This window comes from Mytilus galloprovincialis, chromosome 10 (genome assembly GCF_965363235.1).
Source record: "Mytilus galloprovincialis chromosome 10, xbMytGall1.hap1.1, whole genome shotgun sequence".
In the NCBI taxonomy this organism is placed as follows: Eukaryota; Metazoa; Mollusca; class Bivalvia; order Mytilida; family Mytilidae; genus Mytilus; species Mytilus galloprovincialis.
The window spans coordinates 36,821,763-36,838,156 of NC_134847.1; the positions used below are offsets into that span (position 1 = coordinate 36,821,763).

A 16,394-nucleotide genomic window follows, 5' to 3' on the forward strand; every position below is an offset into this window, starting at 1 on the left:
GCTGTCTGCATTTGATACATATTATACCATTTTCAAAAACGTTCTTTTCATATTGTTCATAGTTTCGACAAATAGCTTTTATTGTTTTGAAATTTTCTGTTATGGATTTTTTCGTTATGTGTATATTACACACACACACACACCATTTTGATTTAATTGCTATATAATCAATTCTCGTGTTATTTGTTATGTACAAGAACCTACTTCAGTTTGACGGTAATTGTTCCTTGCATATACATAAAATATGCACACACGGGAATAGGAAATAAGTCAAGAGTATGGATAGTAATATGAATGCACACAATAAGCAACACATGTTTTGTGTTCTTTAATGAAAAGATTTATAGGCAAAATGATCTTTAATGACTCTATTAATAAAACAAATATCTGAAAAAATATATGATAGAAACATTACAAGTTAATATTTCATAAAAAAACTTCAAAACTTCTGCGTGCGATTTGAATTCTTCTTAAAAACAATATCTCTTTAAGAGTTTTATACGATACCAATGGAGTCACGGCGCATCTTAGTGACGATTCTGTTATGAATAAGCTATATACATGTAGGTACAATTTAATGATGTTAAATTTTTTTTATTAAAAAAAATGTTTTTAAGGTATGAAGGACACCAATTCCATTTTTGAGAAGAACAAAAAGTTGTATAAAGTACACCAACAACAAAAAACGTAACTTTGCTTTTGTTTGAATTGTCCTTCTCGGGGGATTTCCTGTTTTCCCCACCTAAAAACATGGTAAATTCCGAATATTTGATTTTCAATTTGTTTAGGGTTTAAATTAACTATTTTTCATACATATATTATTATATGGAAATCGAGATATTGATAAAATAACATGTTTATTTCTTGTTATCATAGTAGTTTTTTTCTTTAAGCACTTTTGGAAATTTGACTTTCAGTGAAACAATTCAGCGAAAATTGGCCTTTCTGTGAAAAAAATTAAGCGGAAAATGGCCTTTCTGGGAAAAAATTCAGCGGACATTGACCCTATCTCTTTGATGCCTAAACGCTGTATTGCGTTTTGAAATAAGTTATTTATGTCTATATCAAACGTTGTGTTATCTTTCTGAAACAATTATATACGTATCTGATGTTCACCAAAGAAAAGAAAGACAACAATCACAATTTAAAAAATTCATTATCACTATTTCATAATTTAATATATTTCTTTCAATCAAAAAATAATTTCCAAATAGTCCAACCTTCGACAACCTATCTTGCATTCGAAGAAATTCCGTTTTAGTTAGGAACATAAAACGCAATGTTTAAATCAATTATTATGTAAAAAAATAATTCAAAAATCAGTGTATTTCATACCATATCATTATTATGATTTCAATTTTTAACTCTTACTGTTTAATATAAATTGAATGCAGTTTTTTTAACCTATTGAAAAGAAAAGGAAAACATTAACCTACAAAATGTAACATTATTAATATAAAGTCGGAGTAATTTTACAAATCATTGTTTATACAACATTATAGATATCTTCAATGTCCGTTCGTCTTGTTTTACTGTACAATATTTTTGCTTTGGGCGCTTCTGATGAGTCTCATGTAAAAGAAAGGCGCGTCTGCATGCCATACTATAAGCCAGGTATCTTTGAAGAGAATTATCAAGACTCTTGTTTGATGTTCCAATATATCAGTTATACAAGAATAATTGCATTAAAACATGTTTTTGAAAAACACATGTTAATGGATGCTTCTACGACAAATGTGGTTGTTCGAACATATATAATAAGTTAAATATAAATTCATACATCAAAATTAATTCATTTCTCTTTAAGTACAGTTCTAGCACCTGTACAGGAAGTTTTATCGAGCACTAATTGTATAGTTTTAATGTTGATAGTCATCCCATATGAACCAAGTCCTGGATTAGTTTTATTGATATTCAAGAAATTTCTTGGTATTCATAAACGGAAAATTGTATTGACACAGAAGAAGTATACTTAACAACAAAATTATTTTTAGTTACCGGTGTACAATTAATATGACGCGATTTTTTTCAAAAGTGATCTTTTTCGTAAAATTGTTAAACATTTCTCAGTGGTATGCATTTGCATTCAGATATCACAGATCAAATTCATTCGTTCATCGATGTCAATTTGCGTTTTTTGATTGACTTAAGCCTTCAAACTGATATTTTAAAGTGTGTCTTTCTATGTTGTGATGTTATACTATTGTTTCAGAAAAAGGAGAAGGTTTGGTACCACTAAAACGTTTAATCCCGCTGCAAATGTTTGCACCTGTCCTAAGTCATGAATCTGATGTACAGTAGTTGTCGTCTGCTTTCTTTTTTTTAGTTCATACTTGTTTCTCGATTCTCGTTTTTATATAGATGAGACTGCTGTTTCCTGTTTAAATGGTTTTACACTAGTCATTTTGGGGGCCCTTTATAGCTTGCTGTTCGGTATGAACCAAGGCTCCGTGTTGAAGGCCACCTTGACCTATGATGGTTTACTTTAATAAATTGATACATGGATTGAGAGTTGTCTCATTGGCACTCATTCCACTTCTTCCTATATCTACTTAAGAGTTACTTTGATCCCCAAAACGACATTTCCTCCATACACTTTTCGAAAGCATGATTTAAACTTCACCACTTGGAAGTTTTTGTTTAATAGCTCCCGTGTTAGAAAAAAACCTCTATAAAATAAATCATAACAAGAAAAGAATGCTCTTGAATTGCTTGTAGATATGAAAGCGCTGCTGGAATGTTGCTGTATACATGGCTTCCAAATTCTACATGTTCAGTAATTTCAGAATTATTGCTATATCAACCAACATTTGATTTGCCTTAAGCAATTACTTCCGCATTGAAATTGCATCGGTAGACACATTTACTTCAAGGAGTCGCTATGATTTATTTTTTCATGTATCATTTTAGATCCAATTATCTGCATATAATTGAATGATGATGAAGTAAGGAACATATTATAATTCAAACTAAATACTTACATTTATATGACATATACTGTTTTCCTTTAATTAAAGTTACTATTGCTACATTTAATTCTGGCAACAAAGATACTGAAAAATATTTCCGTGTTTGTTCAAATTTGCAATGCGTTTTACTTGCAAAAATATTTAAAAGTTCATTAAAATGTTATAAGATCATATATCTTGCTTCTATTGTTTGAAGTAAATGCATACAGCATAAAATGATAAATTTGATGTACATTTAACGAGGAAGAACAATAACAATTAAATATAAATAACATAAGGAAAAAATTACACAACTATATGCGCTAATTCAATACAGCTGTCATTTAAAAAGCGGAAAGATCAATTGCCCGTATTTGTTTACGCAAAGATTAATAAACGAAATATATTTGTGCAGTTTTACTGTAAATTGTGTATTGTAAGGGACAAGTAATATGTGCATAATATATCTATATTCATTTAAATATATCTTGCCGCCTCATGTTATTGAAATAAACTTGTAAAAGTATCATTAGTAAGACGTCTAACGAGAAAACTATCCTTTAAATAACGTGCATGTGAACAAGTATAGTTCATTGCACGACCACCAAAAATGTAAGAAACCCTTACAGTATAAGAAGCTACAAAAAGGTTCCGTTAGAGACATAACAGAAAAAACAATTTATACGAAAAACTAAAGGCATGAATAATTTCAAAAAGGAAGAACAGGAATATAGCAGACAGCAAGGTCTGGTTTAATTCAGAAAGGTGCGGAGTTAAACATGTTCATGATTTTTAGGAATGCTCAACATACCCTTTTCTTGTCCTGTGTCAGTGCTTTAATATCTACCCATGAAATGGAAAGTTTATTATGACAATTTACAGGTACCGCAAAATTCTTAACAAAATGATTGTACCTAATTAGTAAAGCTTTTTAACAATCTAACTGCTATACATAGATTACTTTTATTGCAATGTAAATCTTCACTACAGAGCTAACAACAGTAAATTCATTGGGAAATAAAATTTTGGATCAAGGGCACATTATAGTCAGGCAATATTAAAAATTTGAAAAATAAATTGTCTCTTTTACCTTTTGTTTTTTATTGCATTTATATTTACTGAGGTTTGATTTACGTTTAAAGTGAGTTGATTCGAAAACAAAATCCGTAGTCTTTGTAGATCTTCAAGTGTCGTTTGATAAAAAAAAAAAAGGCAATAATAAAGATTATCAAATTTTTACAGTTTAAATAATCTTTTCTAATTCAATCAAATATGTGTGTGGGCATTGCACTGTTTAGATCATTGTCTTATATGACATTGTCATTTATAGCGGTCTCGCATGGAATTTGAATTTTGAAATACCCGTTTGTTGATATATGACATTGTTAGTATTGTTTCCAGATGTATCAGCACTTATGTCCTATGAATCATATTTTGTTAACATAAAAATTATTTTTCATGTTGTTAATCAGCAGGCTAGCAAGTCAAGTAGAGTTTACTGAGATTAATGGTTTCAATGAACTTAAAAAATAATCCGTCAGTTAAGGCAATTTTTTTCAAAACATAACCAAACTGCTAATTAAAATTGAGAAAGGAAATGGTGAATATGTCAAAGCGACAACCACCCGACCATAGAGCAAACAACAATTGTCTTTCTTGTTTTCAGTGGGGGGAATTCAGAAGCCTAACTCCAGAAGCATACAAATGACCAAGCAAAATTTAAACACAGATCTGTAACCTTTACAGAGGAGAATTTTATCGTCAACCAATGTGTTTCCAAAAACATACAAAAATCATACAATTTGTGTTTTTCAAAACTTTGTGATTTAAGTTCATCTTACAAATTGAAACAGCTATGCCAGTCAATGATTTACTTTATTTTATAGCTTTTTTTTTAGAACAAGGTCTTCCAGGGGGTACCATATCATCTTATAAATCAGGAGTTTAATATCATCATAAAATACAAGCCTAAGGCAGTCAGGATGCTACAAAATTCTTTATATTTAGCAAGGCAAAAGAGGGAATAAAAAGAATTCAAGGAGGGAAACGTAATGCCATTAGATCACCAGGTCACATAGTTTTAGAATTGGGGGTGCCACTGAACTGGCCAGGCAGGGGGTCTCAGATGCGGTTATTATGAAATTTGGCAGATGGAAATCGAAGGATTAGTCTCGCTATATTAGGTTGCAATTGTTCAAGTTACAAAAACGCTAGCAAGTTACAAGTTTTCACGGGGCCCAAGATTTTATTGATTGTTTGAAGTTCCCATGTTCATTGGGCAAATATAGAGGAAAAGAAATATGAGAGGACCAAACCTGGACTGGAGTCCAGATGAGTCACAACATACTAGATTGGTCAACCTGGTTTTGGATTTGAATGCCATACTGCATATGCTGGATGCGAAAAAAAAATTATTGCCTTCTCCTAATTTCATGCGGAGCCAATGATTTGACAGATTTACAACTGACAAGGAAGGGTTTAATTAAAAATATAATATCCTACGTTTTTTTTAAATATACATGGAGGGAGTTGAGTCTTTTCTACGCACAACAAAATCAACGTTTCAACAATGCTTCAAAAATCAAAATTTTGTGGAGGTGAGAACCCAAGTCAGATTTGTTACCTGACTTGGTCTCCCATGTGGCGGTTCAGGGAGACTCGTAGTGATTGGGGGAATATTTCATTCGGCCTTTTTCTACAATTTACAGGTTTTGAAAATGTGGTTAGTGGTAACGGTGGGGTTTACAGATGGATAACTCTAGGACCTCCTCCACTTCATCTTTTATATGATAGTATGAGATAAAGATAATGTTAAGTCGAAGATCAAACGACAACATTATTCCAATAAATGCCAATTAGCCAACAGGTTTCCAAAATAAGTATTTGTTTTTGTCTCTTAATTCTTTTGAATTCCAGCGAAACTGGTTTTTTTTTAGAACAAACACGCATCTAGCATGCAAAGGTATAAGTCGGGTATTAAAAAAAGAAATCTTTCTATTGATAAAGAAAAACCCGAAATATTTTTTTATGATAAACATTCTAAAAGATGAACAGAAGAGTTTCAAATAAGGAGTAGGTCATAATTTATATACCTTGAAACTAGCAATTGAAAAATACGAAAATAATCCTGCATATTCATGTTTGAGTCATCACAAATTTGTAGAACTAAATTATCGTATTACTGTTAAATGCTTTATGATTGTAATTTAAAAGATGAAATTACAAAAATGCATATATTATTTGAAATTGGTCTTTTAATCTTTGATTGCATTAACGTTGTAATTGATATGGATTTTGCAACAAATTTAAGTCTAGTGCAACTTATTTGTCTTATATAGACATAACGCGAGTCTGGCGTACCTAACTAAAGCTGGCATCTTTTCTTAAAAAGTAAATATTTCAACTTTAAACAAACAAACATAAAAACATATCATGAAACATAATACATGCGTGCTGTATGTTCATGTCCATAAAGAATCTTTAGTGTCAGGTTTAGAGTAGGCCAAATAATAAATTCATCAAAATCGATTAAAAAGACATGTCAGTAGATAACGTCAAATGCATACTTAGATCCTTATATTTGGTATCATTGCCAATGAGAAAAGTATTAACCAAAAAGGTTCACAGTAATGTATCCAACCGATATAATTAAAAACAAAAGGGTATACCCGTTCTAAAAGAAACAGGAAATTAGAAGTGTTTGCACAGTGGAGAATACCTCATGGACCAACTCCACTGAAACAGTATTACGTTCAACACATACATATAAATGTACTATTCATCACAACGACCATTTTTGTTTCCTAGCTGATCCGACTATTCAATTTTCTTCAATTGTAATGATGCCTCACCTTTATAAATTGAACTTCGATCAGACATTTGAATATGTTTCCAAGTTAACATATTTATTGTAGAGAAAACACACAAGTAGTTATTTTTCCGTTTGTAGACCTTGTCAGTACATTAATTCTAATAGCACTATTCAAGTACCAGTCTTGGTCTTTTTATTTTACAAAATACTACTGATAAATAGTAATTTCTTTACTTGAAGCAGTTAGGACCAAATTTTCTTTTTTATGAATGTCTGAATGAATGTAGGTTGTTCTGGTCAAATTTTAGCTCAAGAGCGGTTTCGAGCCCTGTTATAGGAAGTGGTTTAGAAACAACGTCTTGTGCCACTGTTATAAGTTCGAGGCAACATAAGTTTCCCCGTTGGTCAAGTCTCATAAAAGCCTTTAATATATACAAATGAAAGATTTAAAACATAACTGTGAGAGTTTCAAGAAATTCAAAATGATTCCAATCCACATTATATTCTTTTATTCTAAACACAAATAAAAAAAATGCTTATAACAGACTCATAAAAAGAAAGAACGTCTTCTCTTCGACGAGACAGTTGAGTTACTGGTTTGGTTTACATTGTTAAACGGTCAATTTTGTTAAGGTCTTTGAAGTCCTGTACAAATACAAATTTCACAAACATTTCATTTGTTATAGATTGTTTAACGAGAAATGCGCGAGAAAATGTCCGTTCATAGTCTCCTCTTCCTAGAAAGAATTTGTAGGATACTTTACAGAGGGTTTGCATTTATCAGCTAAGATGTGCAAATTCGGATTATTGTTGTCACATTTTCATTAACAACCGGACACAACGGATCCACATGGGGTACATACATTTGTTGTATTCTGACAGAAGGACGACTTTGAATCAAAGACTAGTTCAGAATCACAGTATGTTAGCGTAGAGTTTCCATTTACACATGTGTAGTAGATATCGCACTTCTGAATATGTTCACTTTTATAGTTACCATTTGGTCGACCGGAACAGTCTATAGCGTATCCAAGCTGCCATATGGAATGTTGTACATGTTGTATTTCGAAAAGGTCTGTGCATTTGCCATTGTCAGGTGCCATGTTACTTGGACAAGGATTTTGACCGCCATAAATAATCCTATCATTTTGACACTCAAAATATGTACTTGATTGCGAACTATATTCATTTCTGTGTATTCCGTCAGCAAATCCTACACAGTCAGGGAAGGAATATATGCATACCTTACACGCACCCATGCAATAATAGTTAACTGCAAGATAGTCACCTACAAGATTAGCAATAATTAATAAAATATGGAATTGCTAGCAACAACCATAGAATCAATGTTATAACAAATAAATCGTATGAGTATATGCAAGGTGAATCGTGGTTTTGTTTTCATTTATTTATTCATTCATTTATCAACTTATTTATTTTTATAAATATTTTCAATTCATTTAACTCTTTACTATCATTTTCAGTCTACTCAAACCGATATTTATACTCTTTATGATCATTTTGTATATCTTAATTTAGGGATGTTTCATCGATATTTACCATTACCTTTAATTTACTTATTAAACTTACATTTATTTTTTGTTTCATATCTAGACCCACATTTCACGTCTGTATAATTCTGACAGGACATAGTTGTTGTTGAGAAAAGTTCAGGGTACGGACATTCGTGCAGGTAGGCAGGTCTTAGAACTTGTGGTATATGAGTGTATAGTCTGTACCATGTTGGAATGGGGGACACCGCTTGACTGCAATTATAGTACAGCTGACATGTATTTGGATGTGGTATGAGTCTGTTTGCGTCAGATTTGCATGTTTGGTTGACATCTAAAAATGATATAAAAGACTCCTAAATATAGTTAGGAAGTAAATGTGCCGACTTTTTGTCGTGTTCTGCTGTTCATAGATTTGAATCAGCATTCTCAAATTGCTTTATGTGGTTATGTGTTAAAAAAAAAGGCAATAATGAAAACATAATGGTTACAGGATATAGTTTTCGTCTCAAATTCTCTTAAACTTCGTACTTTACTTAGCCTCTTTAATTTTTTTTTGTTCGAGCGTCACTGATGAGTTTTTTTTGTAGACGAAAAGCGCGTCTGGTGCAAATATGAAATTTCAAGGTTTCTCTGATGATATAAAAAATAAGATGTGGTATGATTGCCAATGAGACAATTGTCCACAAGAGACCAAAATGACACAGACATTAACAAATATAGGTCACCGTACCGCCTTCAATAATGAGCAAAGCCCATACCGCAAAGTAAGCTATAAAAGACTCCGATATGACAATGTAAAACAATTCGAACGAGAAAACTAACGTTGGTTTACTTTTACTTATTTTGTTTTGAATGGAGAGTTCTCTCATTGACACTAAAACCACATCTTCTTAAATCTATGAAATTCAGACTATAAATGCGTACTGCTGATGTTTTTGTTATCTAATTTGGGTTTTATTTAAAAATAGTGAAATTAGCAATTACAAAGTTGTTTCTAATACATGTGTGCATGCGGGCAACATTTGACTGTGACAATTTTAGCTAAATTGTTTCGTCCTGATCAATAATTCAAAGTTAAACAAACCTATTTCACACTTTACCCCAGCAAACCCATCGTCACACATACAATCATCGTTGACGCAAGTTCCTCCATTCTCACACGATTCCTGCGAACATGGAACTAAAATCAGATGAGAACATTGTACTTTTTTTATATTGGCTTGCGTCTTTTTTTAGAAAAAGTTCCTCCATCTTATTTATAATTAAAATAGTAGCGAATCACAAACCAATACATTACACGATTTCTATGAATAATATTTTAATATTTTACTATAGAATTGAATGTTGTCCAGGTTTGTTTTGGTTTTGTTTTCCATTTATACGAAATTAAAGCAAGTAACTTTTAAAGTTTGTAGAAATTTTTGGAACTTATTTAAAATAATGAACTTTTGAATCTAAAATTAACGCTGCGAAAGAAAGTGTCCAATTGGGTGCAAATTGATCATTCTGTGGGAAATCAATTAGAAAGACGTATTTTAAAGATCATAAAACACATGTCAAAGATCATTATACATGTATGTATATAACACATATAAGAAAGGGAAGAGAAATATGAGTTATCCGTGCTCCTATTTGTCTATTCCAGAGAGCTAAGTATTGGTTCGTAAAAAAAAATCCGTGTTGTCCAAGATTCATGGACGAAGTCTCAGATAAATATAAAAAAAAAAAAAATATTGCTTTGTTAATCATGGAGACTAATTCGTGTTATTGAGAAAAATATACCTGTACAAGATGCATCTTCTGTGCTGTTGCAACAAGTAGTGTTGCATCGTGTTGCGTCTGCTTTATCTAAAAAGAAACAAGATTAAAAATGACTGCTTAAATACATTTACCCATTTTTCCTTTTTTATTTTAGATGGTTTTTACTTGCGATTGTTATTTTGTTTAGATTCATTTGTTTTGTTGTTCTCGGGCATCACTGTAGATACCTTTATTGTCGAAATGTGCATCGTATATCTCTTCAACTTTGTACTTGTTAATCTTTGTAATTTATTTTGAGCTGAGCGTCACTGATAAGTCTATGTAGACGACACGCGCGTCTTCATATTAAATTATAACCCTAGTACCTTTGGTAACTATTTACAGCACTGTGTCGATGCCACTGCTGGTTGACGTTTCATCCCCGAGGGTATCACCAGTCCAGTATTCAGCACTTCTGTGTTGACTTAAATATCAATTATATGGTCATTTTTATAAATTTAAATTTCCTGTTTACAAAACTTTAAGTTTTTCGAAAAACTAAGGATTTTCTTATACCAGGAAAAAATTACCCCAGCCGTATTTAGCACAATTTTTTGGAATTTTGGGTCCTCAAACTTTAACTTTGTACTTGTTTGGCTTTATAACTATTTTAATCTGAGCGTCATTGATGAGTCTTATTTAGGCAAACGCGCGTCTGGCGTATTAAATTATAATCCTGGTACCTTTGATAACTATTATGCAATACGATTGGGCTTTTTTTTCATTGCGTCTTTGATTAAAATTACTATTTTACTAACTCATAACTCTTGCTTCATCTGAATTGTATGGACGTATTGATTTGTAGCACGAGCTCGACCGGTCTGAATTGTAAAGTAAAATGATATACTACATATGAGAGTGTAACGTTCATTGCACGTCAAAAAGTGATTACACAATTAAATCTCTAACGGGCCGTATTTGACATGTTGCTAAACAAATATCTATCCCTGTCTAAAAGTCTAAAAAATTCCTATAGCCAATAACAGTCTAAATTAACTGACTTTCATTCCGGTCTTTCTGCATTGCAGAAGATGTACATTGTACTGTAGAACATACATAACATGAACCCTATCGACGAGCATGCTGTCAAACATTTAAAATTGATGTGATTGAGATAAAATAGTCTCCCTTTAAAGTCGAACCAACAGTTCTTAATCGGAATCTCTCTCATTTTTTTACACACTGTTAACTATAAAACCGGACTCTGTTAAGCCGAATGCATTAGAAATATGATGCATGATATTCAGACTGTTTTGCCAATTTTGACTGAAAACATATGTTATAATATGTTTGAAACATGAACATAAAATTGTGTATTTAATAACTAACAAGTAGAACAATTGGCTATTTATCTTTTTCTCACTAATAATAGACCAGTTTTTAGAAATCTGGGATCTAAAGAGAAATCAAACTCAAACATGGAAGCAATGTTTACTTATAGCCTGAATCTAAAATCGTGTCACATTCATGCTTACATGAAATATGGTCACAAATTTTAATAAGGTTTTATTTTTATTTCCCTAGAAACATGCGACTATAATTTCATCATGGATATCATATTGAGAACAAATAAGCATGATATCCTCTTTTGGGTCTGGGATATCATTTTAAGAGATAAGATTTAAGAAACATCCAAAACTCAGTTTCAGTGAAAAATAGACATACAAACAAATGCAAATAAAACAACTTACACATGGCTAAGATTTATTTTACCTCATTAGATAATTGCACTAACTCATTCAAACAAGTTTTGTGTGCACAAAACCCTTTCTCTTTATTACAGAAGAACAACTATCGTGTAAGCAAATGTGTCAGATACTTACATTTTTCATTGTTTTCTGACAGTACTTGTTTCGTAGCAAAGAAAGTGACAATTGCTGTAACTGATGCTGTGATTATGATGCAAAGCATGATTAGAAATATTGGCCTCAATAAAGACTGCTTCGTTTGATGAACCTCGCTGTCTGATTGTTTGTTTTGATGATGAACCATGTTGTTTGTTTGTTTCATCTCCTCCTTCACTGTTGAAGTCAAAACGAGGTAATCATGATTTATAGTATCTCTATCTGCCGGTATTTGGTCATAATCGTCCTTTTCTACATAATCAAGGCATTCCTCGTAGCCTACAGTATTCCCCAGGTCTGTTTTACCTACATCAACCTTATTGATAACATAGCTGCTCTGTCGTGCTCTCAACATTTTATCAATTGACGATTTTTTGTTTCTAAATCAAAAGAGCACTGTGAAAAGAATGATACGCAAGGATAACTTTTAAATGAAACAGACAAAAAACATTCAAGAAGAAAACAAGGATGAAACTGATCAACAGAGAATTATAGTTTCATGTCACAACAGGTGTACGTTTGTAAAAAGCATTATGTCATTTTTTTTTAGCTGACTATGAGTTGGTTTTATGGTAATCATAATACTTATTTTTATGTGTATGACTATACCAATCATTTTATGTTTAGCCGGTGTTACCATTTATTGAAAGGATTTTTCAAAACGGATTTCGTTTTTTTTTTTTGGGAGCTACTAAAAACACTAAGTATATGATCTGTTTAAAGTTTGGAAATGTCTGGCATCCTTCGATGTGTTTATTTGTCTAGATAGCAATAACATATTTGTACAATTTAATAAAGATGAATCGTTTATTCACCCTTGCCTGAAACAATGATGTAGCATCACAACATAGAAAGACAAACTCTAGAATATCAATCGAAATGGCTAAACTCATTTAAAAGACATATGAAAACAGACAAGTGATATACATGGAACGAATAAATTTAATCTATGACACAATGTTAAATACAAAATCAATAAAATAAGATAAGGGGTGAGAGAATTAATAATTTCAGGTCAACCGTAACCTTGCAAAAATACAGCCATATAACAATGTAAACCTTGAAGAAAAGGCCGCCAATTGGAATAATGTACACAGATAAAGGAAAATAATGTTGTACAGTAATGGAGAACGGAAATATTTTTTACAAAATATATAATTTTATTATTCATAGAACGAGATCAGGAGTAAAAATTTATATTCATTCCAGACAATTATCAAAGCTGGTATATGCTAGAAATAGACAGACGAGATATTAATTTAAATAAGTAAACATGAAATAAAATAAAAGCATTACAAATTGTATCAACAGGTCAATTAAAATGAAAGTACGATTTGAGAGCAACTCGCATTTACTGAAAGCTAGTTAAGATATAAAAACAATTATTAATAAAAAATCATGCATCAGAGTCTAAAATCAACTAAAATTGAGAATGGAAATGGGGGATGTGTCAAAAAGACAACAACCCGACCATAGAAAAAACAACAGCAGAAGGTCACCAACAGGTCTTCAATGTAGCGAGAAATTCCTGCACCCGGAGGAGTCCTTCAGCTGGCCCCTGAACAATATATACTAGTTCAGTGATAATGAACACCATACTAATTTCCAAATTGTACACAAGAAACTAAAATTAAAATAATACAAGACTAACAAAGGCCAGAGGCTCCTGACTTGGGACAGGCGCAAAAATGCGGCGGGGTTAAACATGTTTATGAGATCTGAACCCTCCCCTATACCTCTAGCCAATGTAGAAAAGTAAACGCATAACAATACGCACATACCAGGGATTAAGTAGTTAACGTCATGGACAGTCAAAGACTTGTGGAATTACACACGTGAAGTCCAAGTCAAAAATATGTTTACAACAAATGTATCTAAATGTATAAATGTTAATACTTATTTGTCACACAAGAAATGAAAAATTGATTAAAGTTTAAGAACTTGAATCTTATGATTTTAAAATTTGTTTAACTTTTTTTTTAAATTATTTGATTTATCAAATCTCTATTTACCTTTTACTCTGTTATCTAGAAGGGGGATTGTCGTCCACAGGATTGTCGTCCACAGGAACTTTATATAATACCTAGCAAAATTAAAAATCAAAATAAGTAGGTTTTTAAATGAGATTACATTGAAAATTACGAAAATGGTCGATGAAAGGAAATACAATTCAAATGAGTGATAATTTTATTTTATAAAGAAGACTATTTGTAAAAATGACAAAGAACATCAAAGAAGTTGTCAAATCAAGGCCAACAACGAAGGTTTAAATGTAAAGTAAAGTTAAAAATGCTAACCATAACTAACTATGAATTATATCATTGATAAGTGTCGTGTATTTTAGATTATTACTATGAATGTGAGAAGCATACAAAGGAGACGATATTCGAAAGGTGCGTTTAATATTTTGAAATTTTGACAATCTATAATCAATAACGTGGTTTACTTAGAAGTAGGATGATTTCTTTTGTTTATTGAACGATAATACAGAATGATAAATACTGGTTCAAATATTTGTAAAAGGTCACATAATGGACTGAATAGGGCTTGTAAAATGCCAGATTTGTAGTAAAGATCTGTTTATAATATTATTTGGTTTTACCAAACCTCATATAGTGAAGATTTTCTCAGTGGGATTAAACAGGGGCTCACGTATACCTTTGTAAATAAAGTTATATCATCAAATATATGTGAGACCTTTATGAATTATAGTTTATGGACAAGTATAGCTGTCAATAATATCTTAGTAGTATAGATCTGTTTATAATATTATTTGGCGTTACCAAACCACATATAGTGAAGATAAATTTCTCAGTGGGATTAAACAGGTGCTTACGTATACCTTTGTATATGAAGTAATATCTTTTTTTAGACAAATCAAATATATGTGAGACCTTCAAGAATTACAGTTATGGCCAAGTACATCTGGCAATAATATCTTAGTAGTATAAATCTGTTTATAATATTATTTGGTGTTACCAAACAACATGTAGTGAAAATAAATTTCTCAGTAGGATTAAACAGGGGCTTACGTATACCTTTGTAAATGAAGCAATATCTTTTTTAAGACACATCAAATATATGTGAGACCTTCATGAATTACAGTTATGTCAAAGTATAGCTGTCAATAATATCTTTAAACAATTATCAAATTTGAAAAAATAGCAACCATGCTTATTGTTGGCATGTTGAGAAAGGTCGCTTCTATAATGAAAGAGAAATGAAAGATATTTTATATTGTGTAACGGTATATTAATTGATAATGAGTTTTATTTAGAATGTATGACGTACAAACATTTTCGCGAAAGATGTATAACAAGAATGTGCCCATTGTAATTGGATACCCATTCGCATTATCATTTTTTATGTTTATTTGCCTGTGAAATTGAGATCAAATCTATTTTTTGGCATTACCTTAGAAAGTGGTACATATGAACTCATTTTCAAGTTGATGGGACGTCAACTCCATCAAAAACAGTTTTGACCAAAATATTTTACCTGCAGCGGGACAGACGGCTGGACGAACGAACAACGAAGGGACGGTCGAACGAACAGACGCACAGACAGAAAAACATAATGTCCCATAGTGGTACACAAAAATATTAGTGGAACAATCGTTCAGCCTTCAAACTTTGTTAATCATTATATCGGCAATTGATAACAGAAATGCACAATAAAGGGAAATATATATGTTATGCTGAAAAAACTTCGGTATTTATAAGCGAATCCTGCTCCGGAATTGATCTTTTGTTATTGCATGTCGATATTATTCACTATCTTTAAATTAGTTTATTATTTAAAATTAATTTTGCCTCGACCATTACTGAAAAAACATTTGGGGTCAAAATGCGCAAAGATTGCAATACAATTAACACCAGTATTGTTGTTACTATACGTTTCATATTTGTATCTGTGTATTGAAATGTCTATATCGAATGTTTTGTTTATCCTACTGTAACATTAATGTGCGTAACTGGTTTTTTCTTTAAAGAAATGAAAGACAACATTCATAATTTAGAAATGTCGATTTCAGGTGCTCCGGAAGCATATATTCTGTTTCGGTGAAGAACGTAAAACGCTATATTGATATCAAACACTACGTAACATAAAACAAATATCAGTATTTTTTAAAACAAGTCATTTTTTTCAATTTTCAATTTATAATCTTATTGTTTAAATGAAAAATAAATAACATAGCATTGTAAGATATAGTCGGAGTTATCTTAAATGTTCTTGTTAAAATAATAAAACAGCAATATGGTGAAATTCAATATCTCTTTGTTTTCTTTTGACAATTGTTTTGCTTCGAGCGCCTCTAATGAGTCTCGTGTTAAAGAAAGGCCAATCTGCATACTATATAATAAGATGAGATTTTTCAATACTCTCGTTTGGTGTATCGATATATCAGTTACATGTATACAAGAATTATTTCCTCAAAACATTTATTTAAAAAAAAACATATATATGGACGCTTAAA

The 16,394-nt window shown here is 31.4% G+C and overlaps 1 protein-coding gene across 1 annotated transcript; it reads right to left on the reverse strand.

Moving 5' to 3' along the window:
- Window positions 1–7,342: 7,342 nt before the first annotated feature.
- On the reverse strand, window positions 7,343–14,035 carry LOC143047476 (uncharacterized). Its single transcript, XM_076220535.1, has 6 exons — window positions 13,930–14,035; window positions 11,897–12,313; window positions 10,056–10,121; window positions 9,358–9,453; window positions 8,350–8,604; window positions 7,343–8,047 (listed from the first exon to the last, which is right to left on the reverse strand). Exons 2-6 carry the CDS (start codon window positions 12,270–12,272, stop codon window positions 7,584–7,586), a joined length of 1,257 nt encoding a protein of 418 aa, XP_076076650.1. The 5' UTR covers window positions 12,273–12,313; window positions 13,930–14,035; the 3' UTR covers window positions 7,343–7,583.
- Window positions 14,036–16,394: the final 2,359 nt, after the last annotated feature.

Coding starts and splice junctions, on each gene's coding strand:
- LOC143047476 (XM_076220535.1), bottom strand. CDS start 12,272: ATGTTGAGAGCACGACAGAGCAGCTATGTTATCAATAAGGTTGATGTA. Junction 8,605..9,357: donor TGGGGTAAAGTGTGAAATAG/GTTTGTTTAACT, acceptor TATCATTTTTAG/ATGTCAACCAAACATGCAAA. Junction 8,048..8,349: donor ATATGAAACAAAAAATAAAT/GTAAGTTTAATA, acceptor CTAATCTTGTAG/GTGACTATCTTGCAGTTAAC.